Source organism: Heterodontus francisci, chromosome 32 (assembly GCF_036365525.1).
Source record: "Heterodontus francisci isolate sHetFra1 chromosome 32, sHetFra1.hap1, whole genome shotgun sequence".
Classification (NCBI taxonomy): domain Eukaryota; kingdom Metazoa; phylum Chordata; class Chondrichthyes; order Heterodontiformes; family Heterodontidae; genus Heterodontus; species Heterodontus francisci.
The window spans coordinates 16,161,968-16,188,910 of record NC_090402.1 but is presented as its reverse complement, the minus strand read 5'-3'; the positions used below and the strand labels follow the sequence as shown (position 1 = coordinate 16,188,910).

At 43.2% G+C, this 26,943-nt stretch overlaps 1 protein-coding gene across 1 annotated transcript in view; it reads right to left on the bottom strand.

Annotated features, from left to right (window-relative positions):
* The window catches only part of ntng2a (netrin g2a), an 86,289-nt gene that overhangs the window by 27,958 nt on the left and 31,388 nt on the right, over nucleotides 1–26,943 (bottom strand). The window contains exon 3 of the mRNA XM_068011857.1: nucleotides 4,649–4,821. Coding sequence (XP_067867958.1) covers nucleotides 4,649–4,821 — 173 coding nt within the window. The remainder of the gene's footprint in view (nucleotides 1–4,648; nucleotides 4,822–26,943) is intronic.

Here is a 26,943-nt window from a genome sequence, read left to right as displayed (position 1 = left end):
ACCCTAGATATAGGGATAGAAATTGATTCACTTAGTGTTTGTTTCCCAGGGCAGAAAGGACCAATTTTGGAGCACAACGTCCCACGGCCAATCTGTGCCGGTGTTACGGGCGCTGCCATATTAGTAATGGCAGCTTTGCAGGTGTGCCAGGCAGCTTCATAGCACAAGCATTGGGTCCCTCGAAAAAATTGTTTTGAATTGAATTCTGGAACTTTAAGATCCGAAATTCCCTCCTTAAACCTCTCTTCCTCTCGACTTCACTTTCCTCCTTTAACATGCTCCTTAAAACCTACCTTTGACTAAGCTTTTGGTCATCTGCCCTAATATCTTCATAGGTGGTTCAGTGTCGTCATATTTTGTTTTATAATGCTCCTGTGAAGCGCTTTGGGACGTTTGATTGTATTAAAGATGCTAATATATATAAGTTGTTAAGCGTAGAGCCTGCACAATGTTGCTGCCACCAATAAGTAACTTCAAATTTTAGAAAATTTATTAAAATATCATCCCTGTGGAGACGGCAGGAGCAGGAGTTCTCCCCAAACTACATGGCAGGTGCTGCCAAGAATTGATAGTGAGGTCCAAGGACCAATTTCGGACTGGCCTCAGGCCTCCTGGTTGGACCTGACATTGTTAGCATGAGAATAGGCCATAACCAATTTTCATTCCATAATCTCCCAATGCTTGGGCGTTGCTACTGGTGTCTGCTGGTCAATATTTCCACCTTACATGTAAGTAGCTGGCAAAAAAATGATGCTTAATATCTCAAATACTGAATGCAAAGCATCATTCTAGCCAACGTTTGGTGATGTAAGCCATGTAAGCTGAAAATACTATAAAAGAAGCATCTAATGGGTTAAACAATCCACAACCGCCAGATCAGCTTTTAAGGAAAAAATGTTTGCTCCTCCAGTGACTCCGAAAATATGTCCAGTGAGGAATGCAGAATGTTCACAGTTTAACTGGACGGGCGGATATTAGGTGATATCAGGATCAGTTGTGATATCCCTGATATCACCAGTTTACTGAGACCTGGTTCAGTTTCACACATAGAAACAGCTGATCGGGTGAAATGCAGAAGGGCAACAGGGGTCTGTGGAATTGTAGTCCAACAAAGAGTCTATCTCATTGGGAAAATGAGAACAGAAAATTGGTGAGGGGGAGAAAGCACAGTAATATCAGTTGCGTGGGTTTTTCCAGCGATGGGTAATGTTGCCAGATGTATCATCTCAATGCTGGAAAAACACCAAACTCATTCAGCATGCTCCACTCAAGATGGAGGCCAACTAACCAACCAACTGCAGAGTGCTATTGAGGAATCTCCAGCTTGCAGCTGAGGTCTTGTGTTCCAAACTGAAGGGGAGTGTGCTCAATAGACTGGGCTACCCAAGAAGGAAATTACTTACAGAAAGTTGCCTCTACAACATGTGCTGGAGTTAGGCTGCACTCAGTACAAACTGAAATTGGTGTGACGCAGCCTCCTGGCTGGAACCTCATAGGTTCTTTTTATTGGTTCATGGGATGTGGGTGTCGCTAGCAAGGCCAGAATTTGTTGCCCATCCCTAATTGCCCTTGACAACTGAGTGGCTTGCTAGGCCATTTCAGAGGGCAGTTAAGAGTCAACCACATTGCTGTGGGTCTGGAGTCACATGTAGGCCAGACCAGGCAAGAACGGCAGATTTCCTTCCTAAAAGGACATTAGTGAACCAGATGGGTTTTTATTACAATGGATGTCACCAGGGTGGTGTTTGAACCCGTGTCCTCAGGGAATTGGCCTGGACCTGTGGATTACTAGCTCAGTGACATTACCACTACACCACCGTCCCCCCATGTGATGTAGGTACACCCACTGGGCTGTAAGGGAGGGAGATCCAGCACCCAATACACTCCTGAGCTATACTCCCACTTTTGCATTAAAGTGCACCAAGAAACAGTTCCCTAATGACCCCATTAACATGTCTCTTGGGGCTTCTGCACCAACCCTGAACTCTGCGAAGCTGACCTGGAAAATAAAGGGAGCTTCATGGTCTTTAACAGCTTGTTTGAACTTTGATTCAAAGACTCTCTGAATAAAGGAAGTGCATCCAAGATATTGCCAGACCACTATAAGACATGAATGGTGCAAGGTCTAATATAAATACCAAAGACACTTTCTGCAGCCCTAGAGGTCAGTAAATCTTCACTATGTTACAGTTTAATTCAGTAAATCCCGCATTGGGTAGCTGACAATATGAACTCATTACTCAGCTGTCTCCAGACATGAGCAGGGAGGAATATTTTCAGATCTGTACAACAAATGATTTGAGAAAAGTATTGCAAACATTGCAACTCTTCAATAAAAGCAGAAAGCCCTGGAATTACACAGTGGGCCTGTCAGCACCAGAGAAATAAAATAAAGGCAGATTACCATTTCCAGGATGGGATCCCTTCATCAGACCAAGGATCTCCCAAGACAACACTTGTACCTGGTCTTTTCTCTCTGTAAATGATCTGAATGACCTATGGTGTATTTCTAGCATTCTCTGTGAATGAATGATGCTGAGCAGAAAATTTGACAGATTTGTTACTTTATTTTAAGAAAAGGTACCTTGCCACTGATAGAAATATACCATTGTTTCATAGTTCAACAATGATGAAAACTTGTATTTATGAAGCACATGTAACGTAAAAGAAACCCCAAGTGCTTCACAGGGGTAAAATCATGATAAATGGGAGATTTGATAAAGGTGTACAAAATCATGAGGGGTCTTAACAGAATAGATAGGGAGAAACTGTTCCCATTGATGGAAGGGTCGAGAACCAGAAGACACCAATTTAAGGTGATGGGCAAAAGAATCAGAGGCGGCATGAGGAAAAACCTTTATGCAGCAAATGGTTAGGATCTGGAATGTGAGAGTGTGGTGGAGGCAGATTCAAACGTGGCTTTCAAAAGGGAATTGGATAATTATCTGAAGTGAAAAGATTTGCAGGGCTATGAGTAAAAGGCCGGGGACTGGGAATACCTGAATAGCTCTTAGAGAGCCAGCATAGACACGACAGGCTGAATGGCCTCCTTCTGTGCTGTTACCATTCTGTGATTCTAAGAAATGAACACTGAGCCATAGATATTTGTTTTACTGTTTTAAACTAAAGCTATTCAGGTAGGTTGCAATGGAGCTGACAATGCCCACTATGGCGATGGGGCAAATTCCAAAATTCTGAAGCTCACTTCCCTGCGCTCGACTTTGATTGAAAGATGATGGGTTGCAGATGTAATAAAAATGATTCCAAAAATGTTTTTCTATCCATGATTTAAAAATGTGCACCTTTCCCTCTCCCAAGCGACAGCAGGCGAGGTATTGGTTGGAGATCCCAACCACAAGCCTCTGTCAAAATTGGGCTGAATACTGGGGTAAATTTAACTTTTTAATTTTAACTAGTGGCCAGAAACAGACGGTTGTCAATTGACCTCCCATTATATACCACACCCCAATCTTCCTTTCCATTGGATAATTGAGTAGTGTTCTGTTTTGGATCAGGAATCCCAGATAATGTTCAAAACAATTAGAATGAAATTGATGGTTATCCTTATGTGAGGTATGTCATAGAATAGAGTCATAGAGTTATACAGCACAGAAACATGCCCTTCGGCCCATCGTGTCCATACCAGCCATCAAGCATCTATCTATCCTTATCCCATTTTCCAGCATTTGGCCCTTAGCCTTGTATGCTATGGCATTTCAAGTGCTCATCTAAATACTTCTTAAATGTTGTGAGGGTTCCTGCCTCTACCACCCCTTAGGCAGTGTGTTCCAGATTCCAACCATCCTCTGGGTGAAAAGATTTTTCCTCAAATCCCCTCTAAACCTCCTGCCCCTTACCTTAGATCTATGCCTCCAGGTTATTGACACCTCTGCTAAGGGAAAAAGTTTCTTCCTATCCACCCTATCTATGCCCCCCATAATTTTGTATACCTCAATCAGGTCCCCCCTCAGCCTTCTCTGCTCTAAGGAAAACAACCCTAGCCTATCCAGTCTCTCTTCATAGCTGAAATGCTTCAGCCCAGGCAACATCCTGGTGATGTATGTATTTGGCTGGAGAAATCTGTGAATTAGCTCCTCTGTGCCTGGATTTGATTAAATAATAAGATTTATAACTGGCTTTGAATTGGTTTACCATGAATGGAGATGTTCTTTTGTTTTTACATGTTTCTAGAGCACTCCCCATTGCTAGGTCAAGTGATTCACCAAATTACGTTACTTTTTAGGCATGCTGCAAATTCCTGCCCAAATCCATAATTCTACGTAAGAAGCCCCAGAAGAAGTGAAAATGCCCAGTTCTGAGTGATGACAAACTTTGTTACAAACAATCATTGCTCTACTCAGCCTCCCACAAAATCCTGGGCTTCAGGTTGATATTTTTGACCAGAGCTCTGACATTGTGAGCTGTTTACAGATGTTGAATGAGAGACCTATCGAGGTTTTGAAAGCTCAACAAACTTTGAATATTCAGATGGTTTGAAATGGGCTATTACACAAACATAGCTTCCAGTAGTGGCAGATCTGCAAGACTGCTCATTCACAGTACTTTCGATTTTTTTTTTTTGGACCATCATGAGTAAACATCCGGATAAGGTGCTATTTGCACTGTAAGATAGGAATAGTATACATACAGCTGTTAGCTGTTCCCATTGGGTATGGATTGTAGCTCCCCGATCGCCACGACTTGGCTTTATAATTCTTCCTGCACTTTCCACAGTCTTGACCTGTTGTGTTGTGTTCACACTCGCACATCAGGTTCCCTTCCTTGAAATGGCAGCTATTTGCGTGCATGTTGCACTTACACCTGGAATGAGAAGGAGAGTGTAACAGACCAAAAAAAGAAATGCAGTGGAAACTATCTCCTGACACCAATGTTATTTGGGATGGGCAATGCTGCCTGTGTAAAACTGATCAATTATTTGAATGTGTGCTGAGTGCCTTGGGAACTCCAGCACTGTAATCTGCAGCTCCAATTAAAATGAAAGCATCTGCCATCATGATTCAGGGCTACCAGCCATTTCCCAGAATTAAAATACCAGCTGTATTGATGGATTTTGGTATTCATCAACCTCTAATTGATGTGCAGTTATTTAAAGAGTAAATAATTTAAATAGCAATTTGGACAGACTTCTCTCCTCACTTCCCTTGTAGTGAGCTCCCTTTGCCACACACAATCAATCCATCAGGCAAAATAGGGGAGGTTGTTCCCCAGACAGTCCATTTTTGAATGGTCAGGCCAGAAGTTCCTACAATACGACCAAGACCCAAGAAGTCAGGTTCTTTTAAAATAAAAGTCCATTTTTCCCACTTCTGTTTCCTAATGTAGAGACAATAACCGTGCAACTTTTTAATTAGAATGTAGAAAGAAAGAGATTATATTTGCATAATACCTTTCACATGCTCAGGACACCCAAAGAACTTCACAGCCAATGAAACGCTTTTGAAGTTCAGTCATTGAAGGCAAACACAACAGCCAGTTTTCACACAGCAAGTTCCAACAGCTATGAGATAAATGACCAAATAATCTGATCTAGCGATGTTGGTTGAGGTCAGGACACTAAGAGAACTCCCCTGCTTTTCTTCAAATATTGTCATGGCTAGATTTCACCATATAAGAAAGGAGCAACCATTTTCCAAGATCTAGTTATGTTGGAACATAGCATGGGGAAAGGGCTTTATTTTCTCGATCACCTGTGGCATTGCACAGAGAGTTAAGATCAAATGTAAAGTGCAGGTGAAGAAGGGTTAGAAGGTAGGGACAACCTGATTGTGATATTGGACTGAATTTTACCCTCGTTGGACGGGAGCCATCCACTGAACGAAAAGTTGGTGGCGATCCCATCTCCATCTGGCCTGGGGATCCAGTCTGGATTTTACAGTCCCCAGGCCCTTAAGCGGTCTGAGGTGGGACTTCCAACTCACTGAGGCAGGAGGTCCTGCCTAATGGAGCTGCCGATCGATCAGCTGGCCAACAGCTCTTCATTGCAGCAACGCCATTGGGAGTGGTGGCCACTGCTGGGACTGCAGCCCAGCTTTGCAAAGAAGAGGAAGGACGGCCCCAGGAAAAGGTAAATTTTAGGGCCTTCGCCAATTGGGCCCCAGGGAGGCAAGGGTGGTCGACTTGGGGTGGGGGCGGGGAGGGAGGTGTGTGCTGGACGTTGGGGGGTGGTTCGGGCAACAGGGGCGGCCCTCCATCGGGCACAGGGTGCCTGATCAGGAGGGGCACCCCCCACCCCCAGGCCGTCAGGGAGCCGCCTGCTTTAGTCAGGTGGCTTTTCTCAGGCCTGGGCCGCTCGACCAGCCAAGGGTAAAATCCCCATGGCGGCGGGTGAAGGCCCTTAAGTGGCCGTTTTCAATTCCTAAGCACACATTTATAATGGAAATATCTATTTAAACTTATCAAAACTGTCTATGCAACTTATTGAAGAGATTGCACCTCCTCGTCTATGCTTTACTTAGACAGATAAAGGCACTCTCCAGATTGCAGGGGACATGAATGTTTCATGACCATGAACCCCAAATAGAATATCTAGTGTAAAAATCCAAAGATGTAACAGTGATGCAGTAAGTGGAAAGGAAAAAGAATTAATATGGAGTCTGAAAACAATGGCTTTGGTGTTCCCTATGTATAATTGGAGGAACCTTAACTCACCTGTGACTTGGGGCTAAATTTTTAGGTCCCAACGGAGGTGGGCACAGAAGCGGGTGGGCACAGAATTTCACACCACCAGTCATCGTTCTGGTTCCCCCACTCCAACCACCCCCCCCCCCCCCCCCCCCACCCCAGCTTACAGAGCTCTCCCACCGTCCTTAATTGGATAGCAAGCCCACTGTCTGGCCACTAATTGTCCAATTCGGGGAAAATCACAGCCGAGTATCCATATTGAGGTGGAGCAGAGATCGAGTTTGAATAATTTACGCAACGCTTGCTATTGTAAACAAAGAAATCTAATAGGCCAGCAGAGTGAGGAAGAGTTTCGGCTAAAATGCTGCATGTACCTGTCAGCAAAATCTCCGAGAACTGAATTTGACTAATCTACTCAGTGGCATTGCTGCACACAATTATACATTTAGAATCCTAGAAATTTACAGGATAGAAGGAGGCAATTTTGCCTGTTGTGTGTCCAACCTGGTTTAGTGAAAGTCCCATTCCAGGCTTTTTGTCCAGGTGGGGCGCTCCATGTCCTAATGGTCCTTTGTATAAAATCAGTTTCTCCTAAGTTCTGCTCTCATTCTTTCAGTAATGATCTTAAATTTGTGGCCTCTGGCTACCAATTATCAGCAGAAATAGATTTTCCTTGTTTACCATATCAAAACACATCAGAATTTTTGAATACCACTAATTGGACGTGGGCACTGTAGTAAATATCAACTGATGGTATCAGTTTGATAACTACTGTTATAGTTTCCTGGTGGCTTAGTTGGTAAATACACTATCAAGTGTGGTACTGAGCCAAATAGTCCAGGCAAGTCCCGGGCTTGAACTCCACTGAACAAAATCAGCCTTGGCTGTGAAGGCCCTCCTGGTTAAATAGCCTGCCATGATCCTTTGTCTAGACTCACTGGTGAAAAATGATCAGTTGGTTGGGCACATTTAGAATAGTTAATTCAGCACAAGTCAGCAACCTTGGGCTGTGAGAGGAAAAATATATAAAAATGACATCTTTAATCTGGACAGATTTTGATGCCAGCAAATACTCACTAAGTTTTCAAAGTTGTAATGTGCACATCTGGTACAGTAATATTCCCAATTATGCAAAACTGTCTCACAGACACCAAATTAGTTTACACAATGTGTAAACAGATTGTTCTTTTCAAGTTCTTTTTATGGAAGCGTACCTCACAAGATATTCAGATTCTGCACCTGAGCCACACTTGCTTCCTATTTACATCAGCCAACCATTTTTCCATCTGCACAATTAGAGTGACGCCATTTGGCATCTCCTGGGAGTGTTGGATCTTTTGAATCAAGATGCCATCTGTTGTCTTCATGATCAATCTCTGCAGCCGCTATGTTGCTGTGGTGACTGTTCACTTTTGGCGAGATTGTGGCTGGAGATGGGTCAGGTGCTTTGTGCCTGACAGGGGGTCGTAGTGGAATCAAACTGAGTTAGTAGGATTGGTGGAAAGGGGTGTGCCACTTAACAGCAGAGGGAAAGCAAAGCATGTGTAATTCCACATGAATTCTTCTGCCTCCATGAAGTCCACCCTCTTGTGTCTCCCAACTTCACCAGCAAAGGAGATGCTTCCTTCAGGACAAAGATAAGCATAGAATCTGACATGTGAAGTTCAAACTTCACAAGTTGTAATTTAGTGAAGAGCACAGGGGCTCCCTCTGGACTGGGATAGCTCATGAATGTGCAGTACACCAACAATTGTTGTCTTCAGCTCAATCTATCATCCATTGCTGGTCGTCCAGCCTTAGACAGGCCTGACCTACCAGCTATTCTCAGTGCATGAAGCATGAATGAGGTTGAATCCATCCCCAGCAATTAACTTTCGTTGTAAACATGAGACACGCGTTGACAGAGTTACTCCATATTCATGGGGCTCCTACCATCCGCTTGAACCTTGGATTATATATCTTAATCCAAAGACAGCATCTCCGTGCTGCACTGGAGTGTCAGCCTAGATTATGTACTTAAAACTTGCAGTGGTGATCAAACCTACAACATTTTGACTCTGAGGCAAGAATGCAACCAATTGGGCTGATACTCAGTGTAGTTGTCTGTTGTGCATCCAGCCATATAGTTGATTATCTGGGCATTTAGCTTAAATTCAGTGGGTTGCTTGAACTCGCTCTTCAAAGTTCTTTTCAACTTTCCGTAACGGTACTTGTTGACTCGTGCCAGTATTTAGCCTTAGATGGAGTTTACCACCTACTTTGGGCTGCATTCACAAGCAATCCAACTCCAAGAAGACTCGATCCCAATGAGCCGGGGGTCACTACCGGCCTCACACCGTCCTCAGGCTAAAGCTCGACCAGAAGGACTTGGGGCCCCGGAGCGTCGTCACAGAAAGGTCTTCTAAATGCCACATTTCCCATGCCCGCCAGGTGAGCGGGGATTCGGCACTGGGCTGTTCCTGCTTCACTCGCAGTTACCAGGGGAATCCTTGTTAGTTTCTTTTCCTCCACTTAGTAATATGTGGTGCCGGAGGATTGGAGAACTGTTAACGTTGTACCTCTGTTTAGAAAGGGAGCGATGGAAAGACCGAATAATTACAGGCCAGTCAGTCTAACCTCAGTAGTGGGCAAATTTTTGGAAGTTATTCTGAGAGACAAGATAAACTGTCACTTAGAAAGGCACAGGTTAATCAACGATAGTCAGCATGGATTTGTTAAGGGAAGATCTTGTTTGGCCAACTTGATCATATTTTTTGAAGAAGTAACAAGGAAGATTGATGAGGGCATTGCAGTTGATGTAGTCTACATGGATTTTAGCAAGGCTTTTGATCAGGTCCCACATGGCAGACTGGTTAAAAAATAAAATTCCATGGGATCCAGGGAACTGCAGCAAGGTGGATACAAAATTGGCACAGTGGCAGGAAACAAAGGGTAATTGTTGACGGATGTTTTAGTGACTGGAAGGCTGTTTCCAGTGGTGTTCCGCAGGGCTCAGGACTGGGACTCCTGCTTTTTGTGGTGTATATCAATGACTTGGACGTAAATGTAGGGGGCATGATTCAATCATAAGGTCAGAAGTGGGGATGTTCGCTGATGATTGCACAATGTTCAGCACCATTCGCGACTCCTCAAATACTGAAGCAGTCCGTGTAGAAATGCAGCAAGACCTGGACAATATCCAGGCTTGGGCTGATAAGTGGCAAGTAACATTTACACCACATAAGTGCCAGGCAATGACCATCTTCAACAAGAGAGAATCTAACCATCTCCCCTTGACATTCAATGGCATTACCATCGCTGAATCCCCCACGACCAACAACTTAGGGGCTACCATTGGCCAGAAACTAAACTGGAGTAGCCATATAAATACCGTGGCTACAAGAGCAGGTCAGATGCTAGGAATCCTGCGGTGAGTAACTCACCTCCTGACTCCCCAGAGCCTGTCCACCATCTACAAGGCACAAGTCAGGAGTGTGATGGAATACTCTCCACTTGCCTGGATGGGTGCAGCTCCAACAACGCTCAAGAAGCTCGACACCATCCAGAACAAAGCAGTCCGCTTGATTGGCACCCCATCTACAAACATTCACTCCCTCCACCACCGACGCACAGTGGCAGCAGTGTGTACCATCTACAAGATGCACTGCAGCAACGCACCAAGACTCCTTAGACAGCACCTTCCAAACCCGCAGCTCTACCACCTCGAAGGACAAGAGCAGCAGATGCATGGGAGCACCACCCACCTGCAAGTTCCCATCCAAGTCACACACCATCCTGACTTGGAACTATATCACCGTTCCTTCACTGTCGCTGGGTCAAAATCCTGGAACTCCCTTCCTAACAGCACTGTGGGTGTACCTACCTCACATGGACTGCAGCGGTTCAAGAAGGCAGCTCACCACCACCTTCTCAAGGGCAATTAGGGATGGGCAATAAATGCTGGCCTGGCCAGCGACGCCCACATCCCATGAATGAATTTTTAAAAAATTACGCTAGAGATGGTACAGAGGAGATTTACAAGGACATTGCCATGACTCAAAAAATGCAGCTATGAGGAAAGAGTGGATAGGCTGAGGCCGTTTTCAATGGAACAGAGAAGGCTGAGGGGAGATCTGATCGAAATGTACAAAGTTTTGAGGGGCCTGGATAGAGTGGAGATGAAGGGCCTATTCACCTTAGCAGAGAGGTCAGTGACTGGGGTGGGGGGGGGGGGGGCAAAGATTTAAAGTTAATGGTAGAAAAATTAGAGGGGAGATGAGGAAAAACTTTTTCACCCAGAGGGTGGTGGGTGTCTGGAACTCACTGCCTGAAGGGTAGTTGAGGCAGAAACCCTCAACTCATTCAAAAGGAGTCTGGATATGCAGCTCAAGTGCCATAATCTGCAGGGCTACGGACCAAATGCTGGAAGGTGGGATTAAAATGGGTGGATTGTTTTTCAGCCAGCGCAGACATGATGGGCCAAGTGGCTTCTTTCTGTGCCTTTAAACTTTTCATGATTCTAGCTCATGTCTCTGGTCTGTCCTGTTAAAGCAGATCCAAATTGTCATATGTAATTTACCTAGAGCTTAGATTCCAGTCAAACTTTAGATATCATTTGATTCCAAGTGCCAGAACAAACTGGATGCAAATAATGGGATATTTTGAATCATGTTTAAAATAGTTTCTGAGATTACTTCACAACAAGCACTGATTTCCAAACACAGCTTTGTGGAAAGGTCTTACTTTGAAACAACGTTAGTGGAAAATTAGTTTAAAACAAATCTTAGATAACTTGTTGATACTCAAAAGGGTGATAACTGTTTGAACTGAGCTACCAGGTTATGTAATGGAATCATGTTAGAGACCATCAAAATGCAACTGATGATGTTCAGCTGGATGAGTTACTGGAAGAACCAGTCTCCATGGCCTGAAAGCCACTTATTTGTCCTTGATTTTTTTTTCTTAGGCTCTTATTTAAAACAAACCTTGGCAGCTGATAGTCCACAGATACTCCATTAGGAAGAGCCTATTTGCTGTTGATGTGACATATCTGCACTTTTGCTCCTTTTATACCAAGTCTATTAATGCACGTTGAGGCTTTGGTTACATGAATATGGGTTATTAATTGATTATAGGAGTATGCAACAGGGCAAAGTGTCTGAGCTCTCCAATCTACAGGGATGCACTGCAGCAGAAAAAAACAATTTAGTCTGTGTTATTTTCCGTTTAATCAGGAACTGAGTCCATACATTGATCAGACATTGCTCAAGACCGCTGTCTCCCATATTAGGCACTGTTGTGTCAGACTATATTTCTGGAAAAGCTATTCACATTTATCCACCACGTTAGTTCTAATTTTGTACCAGAATATAGACACATCTTGTGCGGCAGATGTATTTCATACTTTTCTATGACTCTATAACATTTAAAAATTGTTACAGACAGGATAGTCATTCACAAGTTCGTGAAGCATCTTCCACAGCAATTTGCTACTGGAATGCAGCACTTCAAAGTAAGACATGCTCCTATTGGCTATGCTCTGAAATCTGCATTTCCTGTGTGTGATTGGTCTTTCTTTAATGTTCAGTCTCGGGATGTGGGCGTGACTGGCAAAATCATTTTTTATTACCCATCCTTAGTTGCCCTTCAGAAGGTGGTAGTGGGCAGCTGCCTTGAACCACTGCAGTCTGTGTGGTGAAGGTACCTCCACAGTGCTGTTAGGTAGAGTTCTAGGATTTTGACCCAGTGACAGCGAAGGAACGACGATATATGTCCAAGCCAGGATGGTGTGTGACTTGGAAGGGAATGGTGAATCAGGACCCACACTGAGGACAATATGGATCTGACTGCACTAAGTATCCCACAGGCCTTTTACTGATTACAGTTTCACATTAATTACACCACACAACATGGGGATGCTTCACAGTTCTAAATAATGCTGTTCCATCCTGGATAGCAGTTCTGATGAAGCAGCAAACTTCCAACATGCATCCAAGGTTGAAAAGATCAAACTCACATGCATGATATTACGCCATTTGGCCATTTGGGCCTGTCTCCAGTGCTCTGACAAGGCACAAAGATCACACCTTTCCCCAGACCAACTGCCTTCATACTCACCCCAAAAGACCAAACCCATGGAATATTATTTTAAAGTACAAAAGTTCTTCCTCTTTGCAAGGCATTGTGGAATATTTCACTAGCAGTTTTCTCTCACTCTCCACTGGATTGCCTCAAATTGAGGTTATCAGTTCTACTCGGTTAAAGAGTTTGAAACAGAGAATTGAGGGTCTGGCTGCATCAAACTGGGGAATCTCACAATACCAGTGCTATTAACATCGTTACTCCATAAATGCACAAAAACAATTTTAAAAATGCATGAAATAAATGTGCTAAACACATCGGCAGTGGCTTAGGAAAGATGGGTTGTGCCTCCTACACGTCTGCTGTGTACAAATGTTATTCATATTTAAGTTTCTTTGCCTCTTAATTTTCCCTTTAATAACACTTGAGTTTATATATAAAGAGAAGGAATGAACTTGCATTTATGTAGTGTCTTTCGTGACCTCAGGACTTCCCAAAGTATTTCATAGTCAATTAAGTACTTCTGAGTTATAATGTAGCAAAACAGAACAGATAATTCCTGCACAGCAAGGCCCCACAAACAGCAATGAGATAAATGACCAGATCATCTGCTTCAATCATGTTGGTTTAGCGATCAGTGTTGGTCAGAATACCAGGAGAACCCTGCTCTTGTTCAATATAGCGAAATATGATCTTTTCTGTCCACCTAACATGACCTCACTTTACCTTTTTTCTTTCTTTTGGGCCTCCTTATCTCGAGAGACAATGGATACGCGCCTGGAGGTGGTCAGTGGTTTGTGAAGCAGCGCCTGGAGTGGCTATAAAGGCCAATTCTGGAGTAACAGGCTCTTCCACAGGTGCTGCAGAGAAATTTGTTTGTTGGGGCTGTTGGACAGTTGGCTCTCCCCTTGCGCCTCTGTCTTTTTTCCTGCCAACTACTAAGTCTCTTCGACTCGCCACAATTTAGCCCTGTCTTTATGGCTGCCCGCCAGCTCTGGCGAATGCTGGCAACTGACTCCCACGACTTGTGATCAATGTCACACGATTTCATGTCGCGTTTGCAGACGTCTTTATAACGGAGACATGGACGGCCGGTGGGTCTGATACCAGTGGCGAGCTCGCTGTACAATGTGTCTTTGGGGATCCTGCCATCTTCCATGCGGCTCACATGGCCAAGCCACTTTACCATTTCACCAAAAAGACACCTCTTGCACTCCCTCAGTGCTGCACTGAAATGTCAGCCTAGATTATGTGCTCGAATTCCTGGAGTGGTGCTTGACCCTTAACCTTCTGAGTCAGAGGTGAGAGTGCTCCAGTGAGCCAAAGCACCCTATAATGATGTAACTTCTCAATGCATTCACACAATGATTACTTTGAAATGCAGTGACTGTTGCTATGCAGACAAACATAGCGACCATCTTGTACTGGCATCTCACAGTCAGCAGTAATTTGAATAATGATGTTCTTCAGTGATGTTCACATACTCAAACCGTGACTCAATCACATTGTCCTGCTGGATGATACCAACCGTCCCTCTTCTGCACAAATGAGAACATTGTTAAAACCAACACATGCATTTGAAAAGAATGGTGCAGCAGAACATAAGGCTCAGCGAATGAGTTTATGTCTATCATTCCCTACATTTTTACATCATGCTCTTGGTTGAATCAGCAGGGAGGCATTAAACAAACACCGAGCAAGAGCGAGGGGAAATCAGAGGATAGGGCCAAACCTGTGGGATTGCTGGAAAGCTGGGAACAGCTTGCCTACTCAGCCTCTTTTCCCAGGAATAGTGCACAACCTGGGAGAGCCAGAAGGGAACATAAAGAGGAACAGTAAGAAGCATTTTTTGTGGGGGATTACTTTACTTTTAAAAAAAGACAGCAGTTGACAACCAAGAAATGCAGGAAATAAACCACTTAATGTATGACTAATACAACTCATTCACCTCTATTGCATTGGCAAGTTATTTGGTTCACTCCACTTGATCTGCTTTCAGTAACCAGCTGCTACCCAGCATTGTCTACATATTGTTATGAAGATGCTTCTATTTTTTTGAGGATTCGTATTTAAATTGTGGAGATGGGTTCATTGGAAGGCTGAAGATTTCATAAATGCTGGAATTTTCTTTGTTGTTGACAGTTCACTGAAAGGACACCAAGATGTTGTTTGAAAACAACCTTTGCTGGAAATCATGCACTTTGGGCTCAGTAAACAACAGGAACCTTGGTGACCTGGGGGAGATGTTTACAGAGAAGCCACACTTCAAGGTTTATGGAGATCAGGAGGCCAGCTTTCTGTTTTGTGGTTTTGCTTCTGAGATATTGTTTACAGGTCAGTCAGGGTGTGAACTGTTTTGAAGACTGTTGGTGTTTTGCCTGCCAAGAAAAAAGAAACTACCCTGCTCACCTCTTTCTCTACCTCTTCGAAGAAACCCTGCAAAGATCCAGTGTGGGAGAGTTAAAATCCCTGGTGCTGTATCTCTCCTGAGAAGCTGGAAAAACCTGCCAGATCAATTTTCAACGCCGTCTGAAAAGAACTGCTTTAGAAAAGATCCCAGTGATTCATCTTCCTATACCCGGATGCCAGACCAAAAGGAACAAATTACTTCCTTCCACTTCTCTTTTTTTCTTCAAGAATTAGCAAGTATTTGGCCAAGGTGTTTTTTTTTTGGGGGGGGGGGGGTTTGTAACAGACCTCTGCAGAGAGAATTTCTGTATTTTTTTTCAGTGTGTGTGTGTGGGGAATTTTAAAAGGGAACTTTCATATTTCAATCTGTGTGTTAATGCTTTGCTTCATTACTGGATAAGTCTTGTTTGATAAACTGATAATTTAGTTGTTTATTAAAGAAACCTGGTTGGTGTATTTTATTCTGGGATAAAGAGTAGAGTATATGATTGACCAAATCGGTAACTGGATAAATATTTTAAAAATATATGTTGTGACCTGCGGAGAAGTAGGACTAGAAAAGACAGTGCACTCCTCCCACCTCGGTCGTAACAATATCCGTCAGGTTATATTGTGTTTCCCTGCTGGAGGATGCAGGATAAATGTGGAAGTCATTGTGATTCTGAAATTGAGTCTTGAATGGATTCTAATTAACTGGGAATCTGGGCATGCTCCTGACCCACTGCTTGTTGCAGGTGGAGGTGTAAAGGGATCGGTGTTGCCCCTATTTGTCTATTGATAATTATTTAGAGGTACTTGCTCCGTTTCCAAAACCTTAGTTGATCCATGTCACTTGTGGATATTTTTTTTCTGATAGCCTTGCTTCCTTGTAGAATTAATCTGGTTAGAGTGGTGAAACCTTTTAATTATTAAAACTAATCCCATTTGCACAAGAGTATTCAGAAATGGTCCAACTTGGGCAAATTCGAACATTCCAACTGGACTGGACCATTGGGAGTGATGAGGTAAATTGCGCCTGATGTTTTGTTGTTGCTGTGGGAAACTGTCATAATTCCAATGCTGCAAAGCAGAGGATTGAGGATGACACCCTTCTCCCTGTCCAAATAAAATGCTAGAGGGCCTTGATATCCCCAATCCCGTACAGCCCGCTTCTACCTCCTTCCCAAGATCTACAAACAGGACTGCCCTGGCAGACCCACTGTTTCAGCCTGTTCCAGCCCCATTGAACTGATTCCTTCTTATCTTGACTCTATTTTTCTCCCCTTCTCCAGTTTCTTTCCACATACATCTGCGATTCTTCTGATGCCCTCCATCACTTTAAAAGTTTCCTGGCTCTAACCATCCCCTTTTTACCATGGATGCCCAATCCCTCTACACCTCCATCCTCCACCAAGATGGTCTGAGAGCAATCCATTTCCTTGAACAAAGGCCCAACCAGTCCCCATCCAGCAGAACCCTCCTTCACCTGCCTGAACTTGTTCTTACATTGAACAATTTCTCCTTCAACTCCACTGACTTCCTCCAAGTAAAAGGTGCTATAATGGGTACCCGTATGGGTCCTAGCATGCCTACCTTTTTGTGTGATATGTGGAATATTCTTTGTTCCAGTCCTACTCAGGCCCGTTCCCCCAACTCTTTTTTTTTCAGTATATTGATAACGGTATCGGTGTCATTTCCTACTCTTGCCCTAAACTGGAAAATTTCATTAACTTTGCTTCCAATTTCCACCCTTTTTCTCACCTTCACATGGACTATCTCTGGCTCTTCCCTTCCGTTCCTTGACTTCTCTATCTCCATTTCTTGGGATAGGCTATCAACCAATATTCACTGACTCCCACAACTACCTTAACTACCCTTCCTCACACCCTGCTTCCTATAAAGACTCTATTCCATTCTCCAGGTTTCTCTGATTCCGTTGCATCTGTTTGGATGATGCAACCTTCCATACTAGTGCTTCTGATATGTCTTCCTTTTTCCCCAGCTGAGGAGTTAACCCCCTCCCCCAATCATGTTTGACATGGCCCTCAACTGTGTCCATTCTATTTCATGCACGTCTGCCCTGAACCATTTCCCTCCCTCCCAGACCTATGATAGGGATCCCCTTGTCCTCACTATTTACTCCACCAGCCTCCACATTCAACGAATCATCCTCTGCCATTTCTGCCACCTCCGGTATGATGCCACCACCAAACACATCCCTTTCACCACCACCCCCCCACCTTCAACATTCCAAAATTACCTTTCCCACCAAGATACCCTGGTCCACTGCTCAGTTACCCCCAATACCCCTCCTTTTCCCTCGGCATCTTTTCATGCAACTGCAAGAAATGCAACTCCTGCCCTTTTACCTCCTCTCTTCTCACCATCCAAGGCCCCAAGGCAACGCAGATTGGCGGCCACTTTGCAGAACACCTCCGTTCAGTCTGCAAGCATGACCCCAAGCTTCCTGTCGCCTGTCATTTTAATTCTCCGCCTTGCTCCCACTCTGACCTTTCTGTCCTTGGCCAGCTGCAGTGTTCCAATGAAGCTCAATGCAAGCTCAAGGAACAGAACCTTTCTACTGGGCACTTTACAGCCTCTGGACTCGACATTGAGTTCAACAATTTCAGATCATAACCTCTATCCCCATTTCGTTTCCTTTTTCTTTGCTGGTTTGTTTTTTTTCTCTCTTTTGCTTCTGTCTTTTTCTTTGCTTTTGGAAAGCAGCTATTCAGGATCCTGCCATTCTCACCTCCTCTAAACACATCTTTTGTTTCTTTATTTGTCCCCTTACCACTCCATTTGGCCTTGCACCATGTAATCTTTTGTCATTTAATCTCTCCTGCCCTGCCCTCCAATCTATCACAGACCTTCCCTTCTGTTCTTTTTCCCACCCTCCCCTCTTTCACTTGCTCATATCCTATTACATTTCCAACTTTTCCCAGTTCTGATGAAAGGTCATAGACCTGAAACGTTAACTCTGTTTCTCTCGCCACGGATGCTGCCCGACCTGCTGAGTATTTCCAGCATTTTCTGTTTTTTATGGCCCATTGCTGCAACAACCTGGACTTGCAAAGGCCAATCACAAAGAAGAAAAAAAGCGTGCTGACTTCTCTAAGAGCTTAGTGGATTAATGCATCACCCGATGTTGTACTGAGCCAGGAAGCCCTGGGTTGGAGTTCTAATCTTAACTGAATTACTTGATCTCACATAAGGTACCAATAGGGGCAGTAGAATTGGATTCCCTGCCTAAAGCTAGTGGGGCGGGGTACGTCTGGAAGGTAACCATATGTGAAAATTGATTGAGGAAGAGGATTGCAGTTGGCTGTGATGTTGCTTCCCCTCCACAGTCGAATAGCCTGCTGCCACTAGCTGTTCAGACTCTCTCATGAAGAATAGCAACTGAACTGATGTACCGCAGGGCTGCCAGCATATGTTGTCGTACCGCCAGGAAGAGGGGAGAAAGTGGGGAGAAATTGTTTTTAGGAAGTTCTGCAAATAATCAGAACTCTTCCTAAAGAACCATTTACTATATTTTAAACGTAAATAGGAGTCAATATCAAAAACTGATTAACTTTTGATGGGTTTGCCTGAGCCTTGTTAATTATTTTGGTATTGAAACGTGCTCTTGATATTCCCAATTACTGGAACTGTGTAAACCACCACTTCTAATTAGCGAGGACATCTCTTTGGTCGGTCGACATTTTGAAGTTAGGTCTGGGAGATCAATTTTGCTGGGAATTGCTTTACGATTTCAGCCTTTGAGGCCCATCAATCTGCAGCAAAAATATTAGCTGAGTGTCTGGACCCAATAATACAGATACTCTTCAGAATGCAAAGCAAATCAATGGGGATGCATTATTTAGTAATGAATATTGGATCTTAAAACTACATTTTTGAGTAACAAGGGTTCTGTGGAGCTAGACCATCCTTTGCAGAATTCAAGGCACTGTCTGTATTCAAGTTAAAATGATCTTGAATTATTCTGTAAATGAACAATACTGCACCGTACAGGCAAGTAAGGAATTGGAAACCATGGCTTCTGCCTGCAAGTGATGGGGGTGGGAGAGGGTAAATCAGAAGGAAATATCTCCAGGCAGTTAACACAATGGAGTATTAACGATGGTCTACAAGAATACTGCAAGCCTATGGCACCTACTTAGCAACAGAAACATGAATGAAACGTAATTGATAAATGAAAACAACGATGAAACAAAGTTTAAGGAGAATCACAGAACAATTACAGCACAGAAAGAGGCCATCCAGCCCATTGTGTCCGCGCCGGCCAAAAAAAAATCTAAGCCCACCTTCTAGCAATTAGTCCATAGCCTTGCAGGTTACAGCTCTTCAGGTACCTTTTAAAATAATTGAGGGTTTCTGCCTCCACCACCATTCCTGGCGATGAATTCCAGACACCCACCACCCTCTGGGTGAAAAAGATTTTCCTCATGTCCCCTCTAATCCTTCTACCAATCACCTTAAATCTGTGTCCCCTGGTAATTGACCTCTCCGCTAGGGGAAACAGGTCCTTCCTGTCTACTCTATCTAGGCCCCTCATAATTTTGTATACCTCAATTAAGTCACCCGTCAGCCTCCTCAGTTCCAGAGAAAACAACCCGAGCCTATCCAATCTTTCCTCATAGCTGCAACTTTCAAGCCCTGGCAACATTCTTGTAAATCTCCTCTGTACTTTCTGTAATGTGGTGACCAGAACTATATGCAACACTCCAACTGTGGCCTAACCAGTGTTTTATACAATTCCAGCATTACATCCCTGCTTTTGTATTCTATATCTCGGCCAATAAAGGAAAGCATTCCATATGCCTTCTTCACCACTCTATCTACCTGTCCTGCCACCTTCAGGGACCTATGGACGTGCACTCCAAGGTCTCTCACTTCTTCTGCCCTTCTTAATATCCTCCCATTTATTGTGTATACCCTCACTTTATTTGCCCTCCCCAAATGCAATACCTCACATTTCTCTGGATTGAATTTCATTTGCCACTTTCCCACCCTCTCAACCAAACCATTGATATCATTCTGGAGTCTATGGCTATCCTCTTCACTATTAACTACACGGCCAATTTTTGTGTCATCAGCAAATTTCCCAATCATACCTCCCACATTTAAGTCCAAATCATTAATGTATAGAACAAACAACAAAGGATCCAACAATAAGCCCTGTGGAACGCCACTGAAAACAACTTTCCATTCGCAAAACATCTGTCGACTACCACCCTTTGTTTCTTGTCCCTGAGCCAATTCTGGATCCAAATTGCCACATTCCCCTGTATCCCATGGGCTTTCATTTTACTGACCAGTCTGCCATGCGGGACCTTGTCAAATGTCTTCTTAAAATCCATGTGGACCACATCCACTGCACTACCCTCATCAATTCTCCCTGTTACTTCCTCAAAAAACTCAATCAATCAAGCTAGTAAGACAACTGAATTCACTTCCACATGGCCAGCTCCACTCACTACTGGGTCTATGGGCAATTGGTCTGGAACAGGGTTTTCTGATTGTTAAAGGAAATAATACTGACTCGGTATCAGATCCAAGTCAGCTTGGTTGAAAGTTTCTCCTGACTGCTGTGAAGTGTGCAAGCTCCCAATGCAATGAGCAATGGCTGGTGGCATGATACAGCACCAGGGAGATTTCTTACATCAGGATTGTCCAACCTTTTCGCATGGAGGGTCACATTACAATTTTTGTCTTACATGGGGAGGCAGGTGATACAATTTCGAAAGATAAAGGCATTAAAATGTATCTTACTATTAATCAAAACAGCAACAAATGTACATTTTTGTCAAGAAGCTTGAAATGAGAAGACAAATTTATTGACTTACTTTCTCCACTATGTTAGACACTGATTTAGAGAGATACCTGGCATTTTTTTTGCTTGCACACGTTGTCAATGTTTGCTCGCACACTTGTAGCGATGCGGAGTATTTCGGGTAGATGTCATTCTGTCAGGAGTGATCTTGATCACTCACTCTCTCTCTCTCTCAGTCCCCCTCTTTTTCTCTCTCTCTCTCTCTCTCTCTCTCTCTCTCTCTCTCTCTCCTTGACAGTTGCAGGGAATATTCAGCAAATAGTTGGTCAGTTTAAAAAAAAAATCAGAAGTCAGTTTCACAGCTGACAGGTGCTCGGAGCAGAAACAGCGGTTTCTGAACTGCAGACAGAATTGGGGTTTTCCAGTTTTTAAAAACCCACAAATCTGTCCGAAGTTGGGAAACGGCTATTCCTGCTGCCAGCTGTGAAACTGGCTTCCAATTTTTTTTTTTTTTTAAATTGACCAACTATCTGGAAGAAGACAATGGGAAATTTCTCATCTCCAGTCATGGAGCCCCTTGAGATTGAGGACTGGCCTGGGTACAGTTTACACCTGCAGGCCGGATGGAAACCTTTGGAGGGCCGGAGCCTAGCTCATGGGCCGTATGTTGGACAACCCTGTCTTACATCCTCGCACACCTGCTTTATGCCCTATGCTAATCCAGTTGATAACAAAAATACAGATCTAGAATCATTCGCACCTGGAAACCCAGATCTGTACATTAGCCACAATCCAAACACCATCTTTATTCAGATTGGCAACAGGAACACAGCCAAACAATACAATGGAATCACTTATAGGGACCAGTGCAGGGACAGTCACATCTGATGCTAATCTAGGTGCTTTATTCCAAATTGCAACCACCAGCCCAGTTAGGATGTTCACTTACCCCGGACCTCTGATGCCACTTAGGGTACAGCAGATCAATAATGTACTTAATCATAAAAGAAACTTTTTTCACATCAGCACTACTGAAATTTGTAACAATATTGAGTGACTTGGTGGGGAAGTACTCTGCCCCAATGTGTACACACCAAGAAGTGCCCAGCTTCGATTCCCAGTTAATGTTAAGTTATCTCATCTCAGCAGGCACACTATATTGGCCTCAGCATCACTCAGCCAGTGAAGAAAAAAAAATTGAGGCAGGGTTATCACTCTGATCGCTATGCAAAGTGTGTATGTACAACTGTCCAGTGAGGACATGATTAAGTAAAGCTGTGTGTACCCACCCCTCAAAGTTAAATAGCCTGCCAACTCACTGCCACAGTTCACACATGATGAATGGCTAAAGGGACAAGATACAGGAGTGTGCCTGTTAAAACTGTACCCCAGTATGAATCAGCATCTTCAGAAAAGGAGAGAAAAGCCTCTATGAGCAAACCAGTAGCCTGGTGTTATGTTGAAGATAAGCAGATAGCTTTCAATGACTCAGCAACCTGACCCAACAGGTAGCTGAGCCATGTGGACCAGGGAGGTTCTGTATTTGATCCTCAGGCTATGTTGAGTTAGTTGATCTCAGTTGGGACAGTAGGGGGAACACTATAGTGATCTTCAGCACCCTAAGTTAGGGAGAGAAAATTTTTTCCCATTCCTACATAATAGCCAGTGTGAGTGTATGAACATCAGATGAGAACAACTATAATGTCCCTGCTCGTCTGGCGGGAATATCTCCCACTCTGCCACCATAGCTTCACTGGAAGAGCAGCGGAAACTCTATTTGTGCATGTAAATAAGATTTCTGTCATGCTTCTGATGAAGTTATGTTGGGGGGAACGGGAGCAGCTCTGAGGACATTCTGTCCGTCGTCTAGGCATAGATACAATTCATGACATATGATCAAGATAACAGAGGTTATCTGATGCCCTTGGAGCTACTCACCCAGCACAGAGTCAATACTTACAGGCAGAAAGAAAAATGGCAAAGAAAAAAATTGAAGAGAACAGAAGCGACGCATCGATCTTAGAGTGATAGACCTATCTTTACTTAAATAACACTTACAGAATAGAAACTGACCCCTAGCTTTGGGTTCCCCCACAAATGGAAACATCTTCTCTAAGCCCACCCCATCAAACCCCTTATAATTTTAAAGACCTCTACTTGATCACCCCTCATTCTTCTCTTTTCCAGATTCTTCATGTTTGAAGATGAACAGTAAGTCTTGGTAGGCCATTCAACCATAAGAGGGCATCAACAGTAAAGCCAGCACCTTGTCCTCACCCGACACCCACACTGATGCACTATCCCGGATTGTGAATAGAAGCCCTGGGAGATTTTGTTTCCCTCCACTGGCCCCCATCCCTGTGTCACTGAAACTAATTATAGCACCCCTGGCTGGCTCATAGTGTTTCTGCAGTATTGTATTACTGTATAAGCAGCAATCCAATTTATTGATAGAGAGCTAGTCATTCCCCTGAGCACAGAGAAAGCATTTCTCTGTTAAGTTGCTAAATGTATAACAAGGTTAATTTTTTAAATCAATGGTAAAATACCATTACCAAGAAGCTTTCATGCACTCTATGTACCCAGAGATATTATTTTCCATTTTATTGACCAAACAACATTAACTTTTTTGAGTAATGGTTGAATTTTTACATCTAGCAAAAAATTATATTGACAGAAGTGTTACTTATATCCAGAGTATGAGAGGACGGTGGCCCAGACTGGTCAACCAATAGCTGCGAACACAATGATGTCCTCACGAACAAACTCCTTAACCCACTAATCAGCCAAAAGAAAGGCTGGAACAAAAGTCAAAGGGACATCGCCACTACATCGTCACTACATCAGGGAGCACAGAGGTTTTGTAATGCTAATTTTGTCATCACTTGACAACAGCAGAGGACAAATGGACAACAACTTTTGAGCATTGACATTTTTATAATGAGTTTCGACCAAAGTCCATTAAGAATTTCTACAATGAGAGATGCAATGTTGACAAAGTTTTATCTTCTCCCTACTGGCATTTCCATGCACCTTGGCACCACCGTGGCTTTCTCTTCACGCCAATTGATGAGCGTTTATTTTTGTTCACCAAAATACTGAGATGAGATGCTGAGAAGGGTGGCAAATCTGGATTCGGTGACCATTGGCTCTTGTGCTGGAGCATTTCTCCAAGGTCAAGACATTTGGATTAGAAACACATCTTTGCTCTCTCTTTCATTAGGGCCATTGATTATAATAGAAAATCAGAACATAATAGAAATAGCTGAAATACCACCGCAACAAGGTCAGCATTGGCAATTAAGTAAACCTGGGTAGAGAAATTTTGGGAGGGTTAGAGAAGGAAGAAAGGACGAATGTGTTTAAAAAGGTAAGCACAACCATAGCTGAGGTTCCGTGGATGAATATAACAATCAGATCAAATTGAAAGTATAAAAAGAGCTTGATAATGATGATCAGGTGGAAAAATTGAATCATAAAGAGCAATAAAAGGCTCTTTATAGTTACATTAGTAGCAAGAGGGCAATCAAGGTAGTGATAGAGCCACTGGGAAATGAAGAAGGTAATCTTGTAATGGAACATGGGGGATAAATTTAACTAACACACTTGGCAGTAAGAAGTTCAAGTTAAGGAAACCTTCAGGCTTGAAACTTGCAAACGAATCAAGAACGATTGATTGAATGCCGGCCTAGTTACCAGCTTTAATCATGGAATGACACAGCACAGAAGGAGACCATTCAACCCATCTTGTCTGTGCTGGATTAAGTAGTGATTGAAAAGCCTATTTCCTGCTGTGTACCATCCATGATTTCTGGGCTGCTTTAAGTAGTAGTGCTGGCAGCGTGACACACATGAAAATGACATAAGGGTTCCAAGCATGTCATAAGGCGCTCATTTAAATATAAACATTAGGCACTTGCCTGTTTCCAGTGGAAGCACGGCTGACTAAATTGAAGCCTACGCAAAATTGCAATGGGCAGGCCTCAGGCGAAAAGTCAGTGATTTTCTATATCTCATTCAATTTTGTTTGTCCCACTACCATCTCATTCGCACTGAAAGCATTGGCATGTAGTGTTGGAAGGAATATGGATAGAGAGATGGTTGGAAGGCAGAAAACAAAAGGCTAGGGGTAAAAGGAAATTCCTCAGAGTGGAGAGATATGGTGTTCCACAGGAATTTGTGTTGGGGCTGCTGTTACTTAATACAAAACACTCTGGACTTGGGAGTTGAGTGAAAAATATCAACATTTGTTGATGAGACCAATGTGGGGTGGGGGGGGTGGTATGTCGAATTGTAAAAGACTGCAGGAGGATGCAGCTATCATAGCAGAATGGGTGGAGATGCGGCAGACACATTGTGAAGTAGCAAAATGCGGGAAAAAATGCATTTTAAAAATAAGAGTGGCAAGATTTTAACTGGAATAGAAGAGCAGAGGAATTTTGGCGTGCAAATATATGGGTGATTAAAGGTGGCAGTGCAAGTAGATAAAAATGCAATTGGAATCCTTGGTTTTGTTTCTAGAGGCATAAAAAATGCAAGCAGGTAACCCTGACCTTGTACAGGACCATAGTCCAAAGGCATTTAGAGTATTGTGTATGGTGTTGGCTCTCTGTGATAAGAAGGATATAAAGGGAAATGGAAAAGTTGCGGCACAATTTCAGTACCAGTTACTAAGTGATTTGAGAAGTTATGTTTTTGTCACCAAACTGAGAAGGGTAAGTGATTACCTGATAGAGTTGATCAAAATTCTGTAGGGTTGTGATATGGTAAATAGTGATAATGTTTCCAGTGGTCAGTAAAATGATAATGAGAGGGCTCAACTTTAAGGAACATAGAAACAGAAGCAGGGCATTCAGCCACTTGAACCTGCTCTGCCATTCAATGAAATCATGGCTGACCTGTATCCTAACTCCATCTACCTACCTTGGCTCTGTAACCTTTAATACCCTTGTCTAACAAAATCTACCAATGCCAGTTTTGAAATTTTCAATTGATCCCAGCCTCAACATCTTTTAGGGGAATGGAGTTCCAGACTTTCACTGACCCTTCTGTGAATAAGTGTTTCCTGACATTACCCCTGAACACCCTAGTCTGAATTTTAAGGTTATGTCCCCTTCACACTGAAAATCACATAGTCTAATACCACTCTCCTGCCTAGTTCTCACACTCTTTAATATCCCTCTTATCAAACAAGTAGTGAATTCCCTTTTAAAAGAACGTATGGACTCTGCCCATCAGAGTTTCTCTCCATCTGCTCTATCAACTTCTTTGATCATCTTGAGCACCTCATTTAGATCAACCCTTGATCTTCTATGTTTAAGGGAATACAAGCCTGTCCTCATAATTTAACACTTTTAGCCCCACTCATGAACACATAAAGAATTAAAACAATCAGAAAAAATTTCCTTTATACAGTGTGTGGTCAGAATTTGGAATTGTCTACCAAACAATTGTTGAAGCAGAGTCCAAAAGTTCTTTTAAATGGGAATTTCCTAGTTGTTTGACAAGAGGAATATTAAAGAGTTTGAGGACTGGGCAGGACAGTGGGATTAGACCTCACAGTTTTCAGTGTGAAGCATCCAAAGCCAGCTAGCACTGAAATACCATTTTTGACCTCTATCGACAGAGGGTCAAGACAATCAATATTTACCCTACTGCAGCTCCCAATCCATCACAATGTGAAACAGCTTGGTTTTAAATTTCACTGTACTTCATTGGCAGTTACATTTTTCATAGTTTTGTTAAAATATTTATTGCATCTGCTTCAGGTCCTCCCTGAGCAGAGCAGAAGCCACGAGTTACAAAGCTGGAAAAAAGTACCAAGGAGATCATACTGGGACTGAGGGGAGGAGCAAAATTAAAGTGAATGGGAGAGCACTGAGAGTGGTTCTCAAAATCAGAACAAGCTCAGTCTTTTTAGATGTTTGTGAGAGTACTGGAAATAGGGAAACATTCAGTGCTGTTCCAGACATTTTTTTAAAATGTTAAGTGCCAATTTACCTATCAACCTGCAAGTCTTTGGCTGTGGAAGGAAACTGGAGCACCTGGCAGAAACCCACGCAGTCACAGGGGAACTT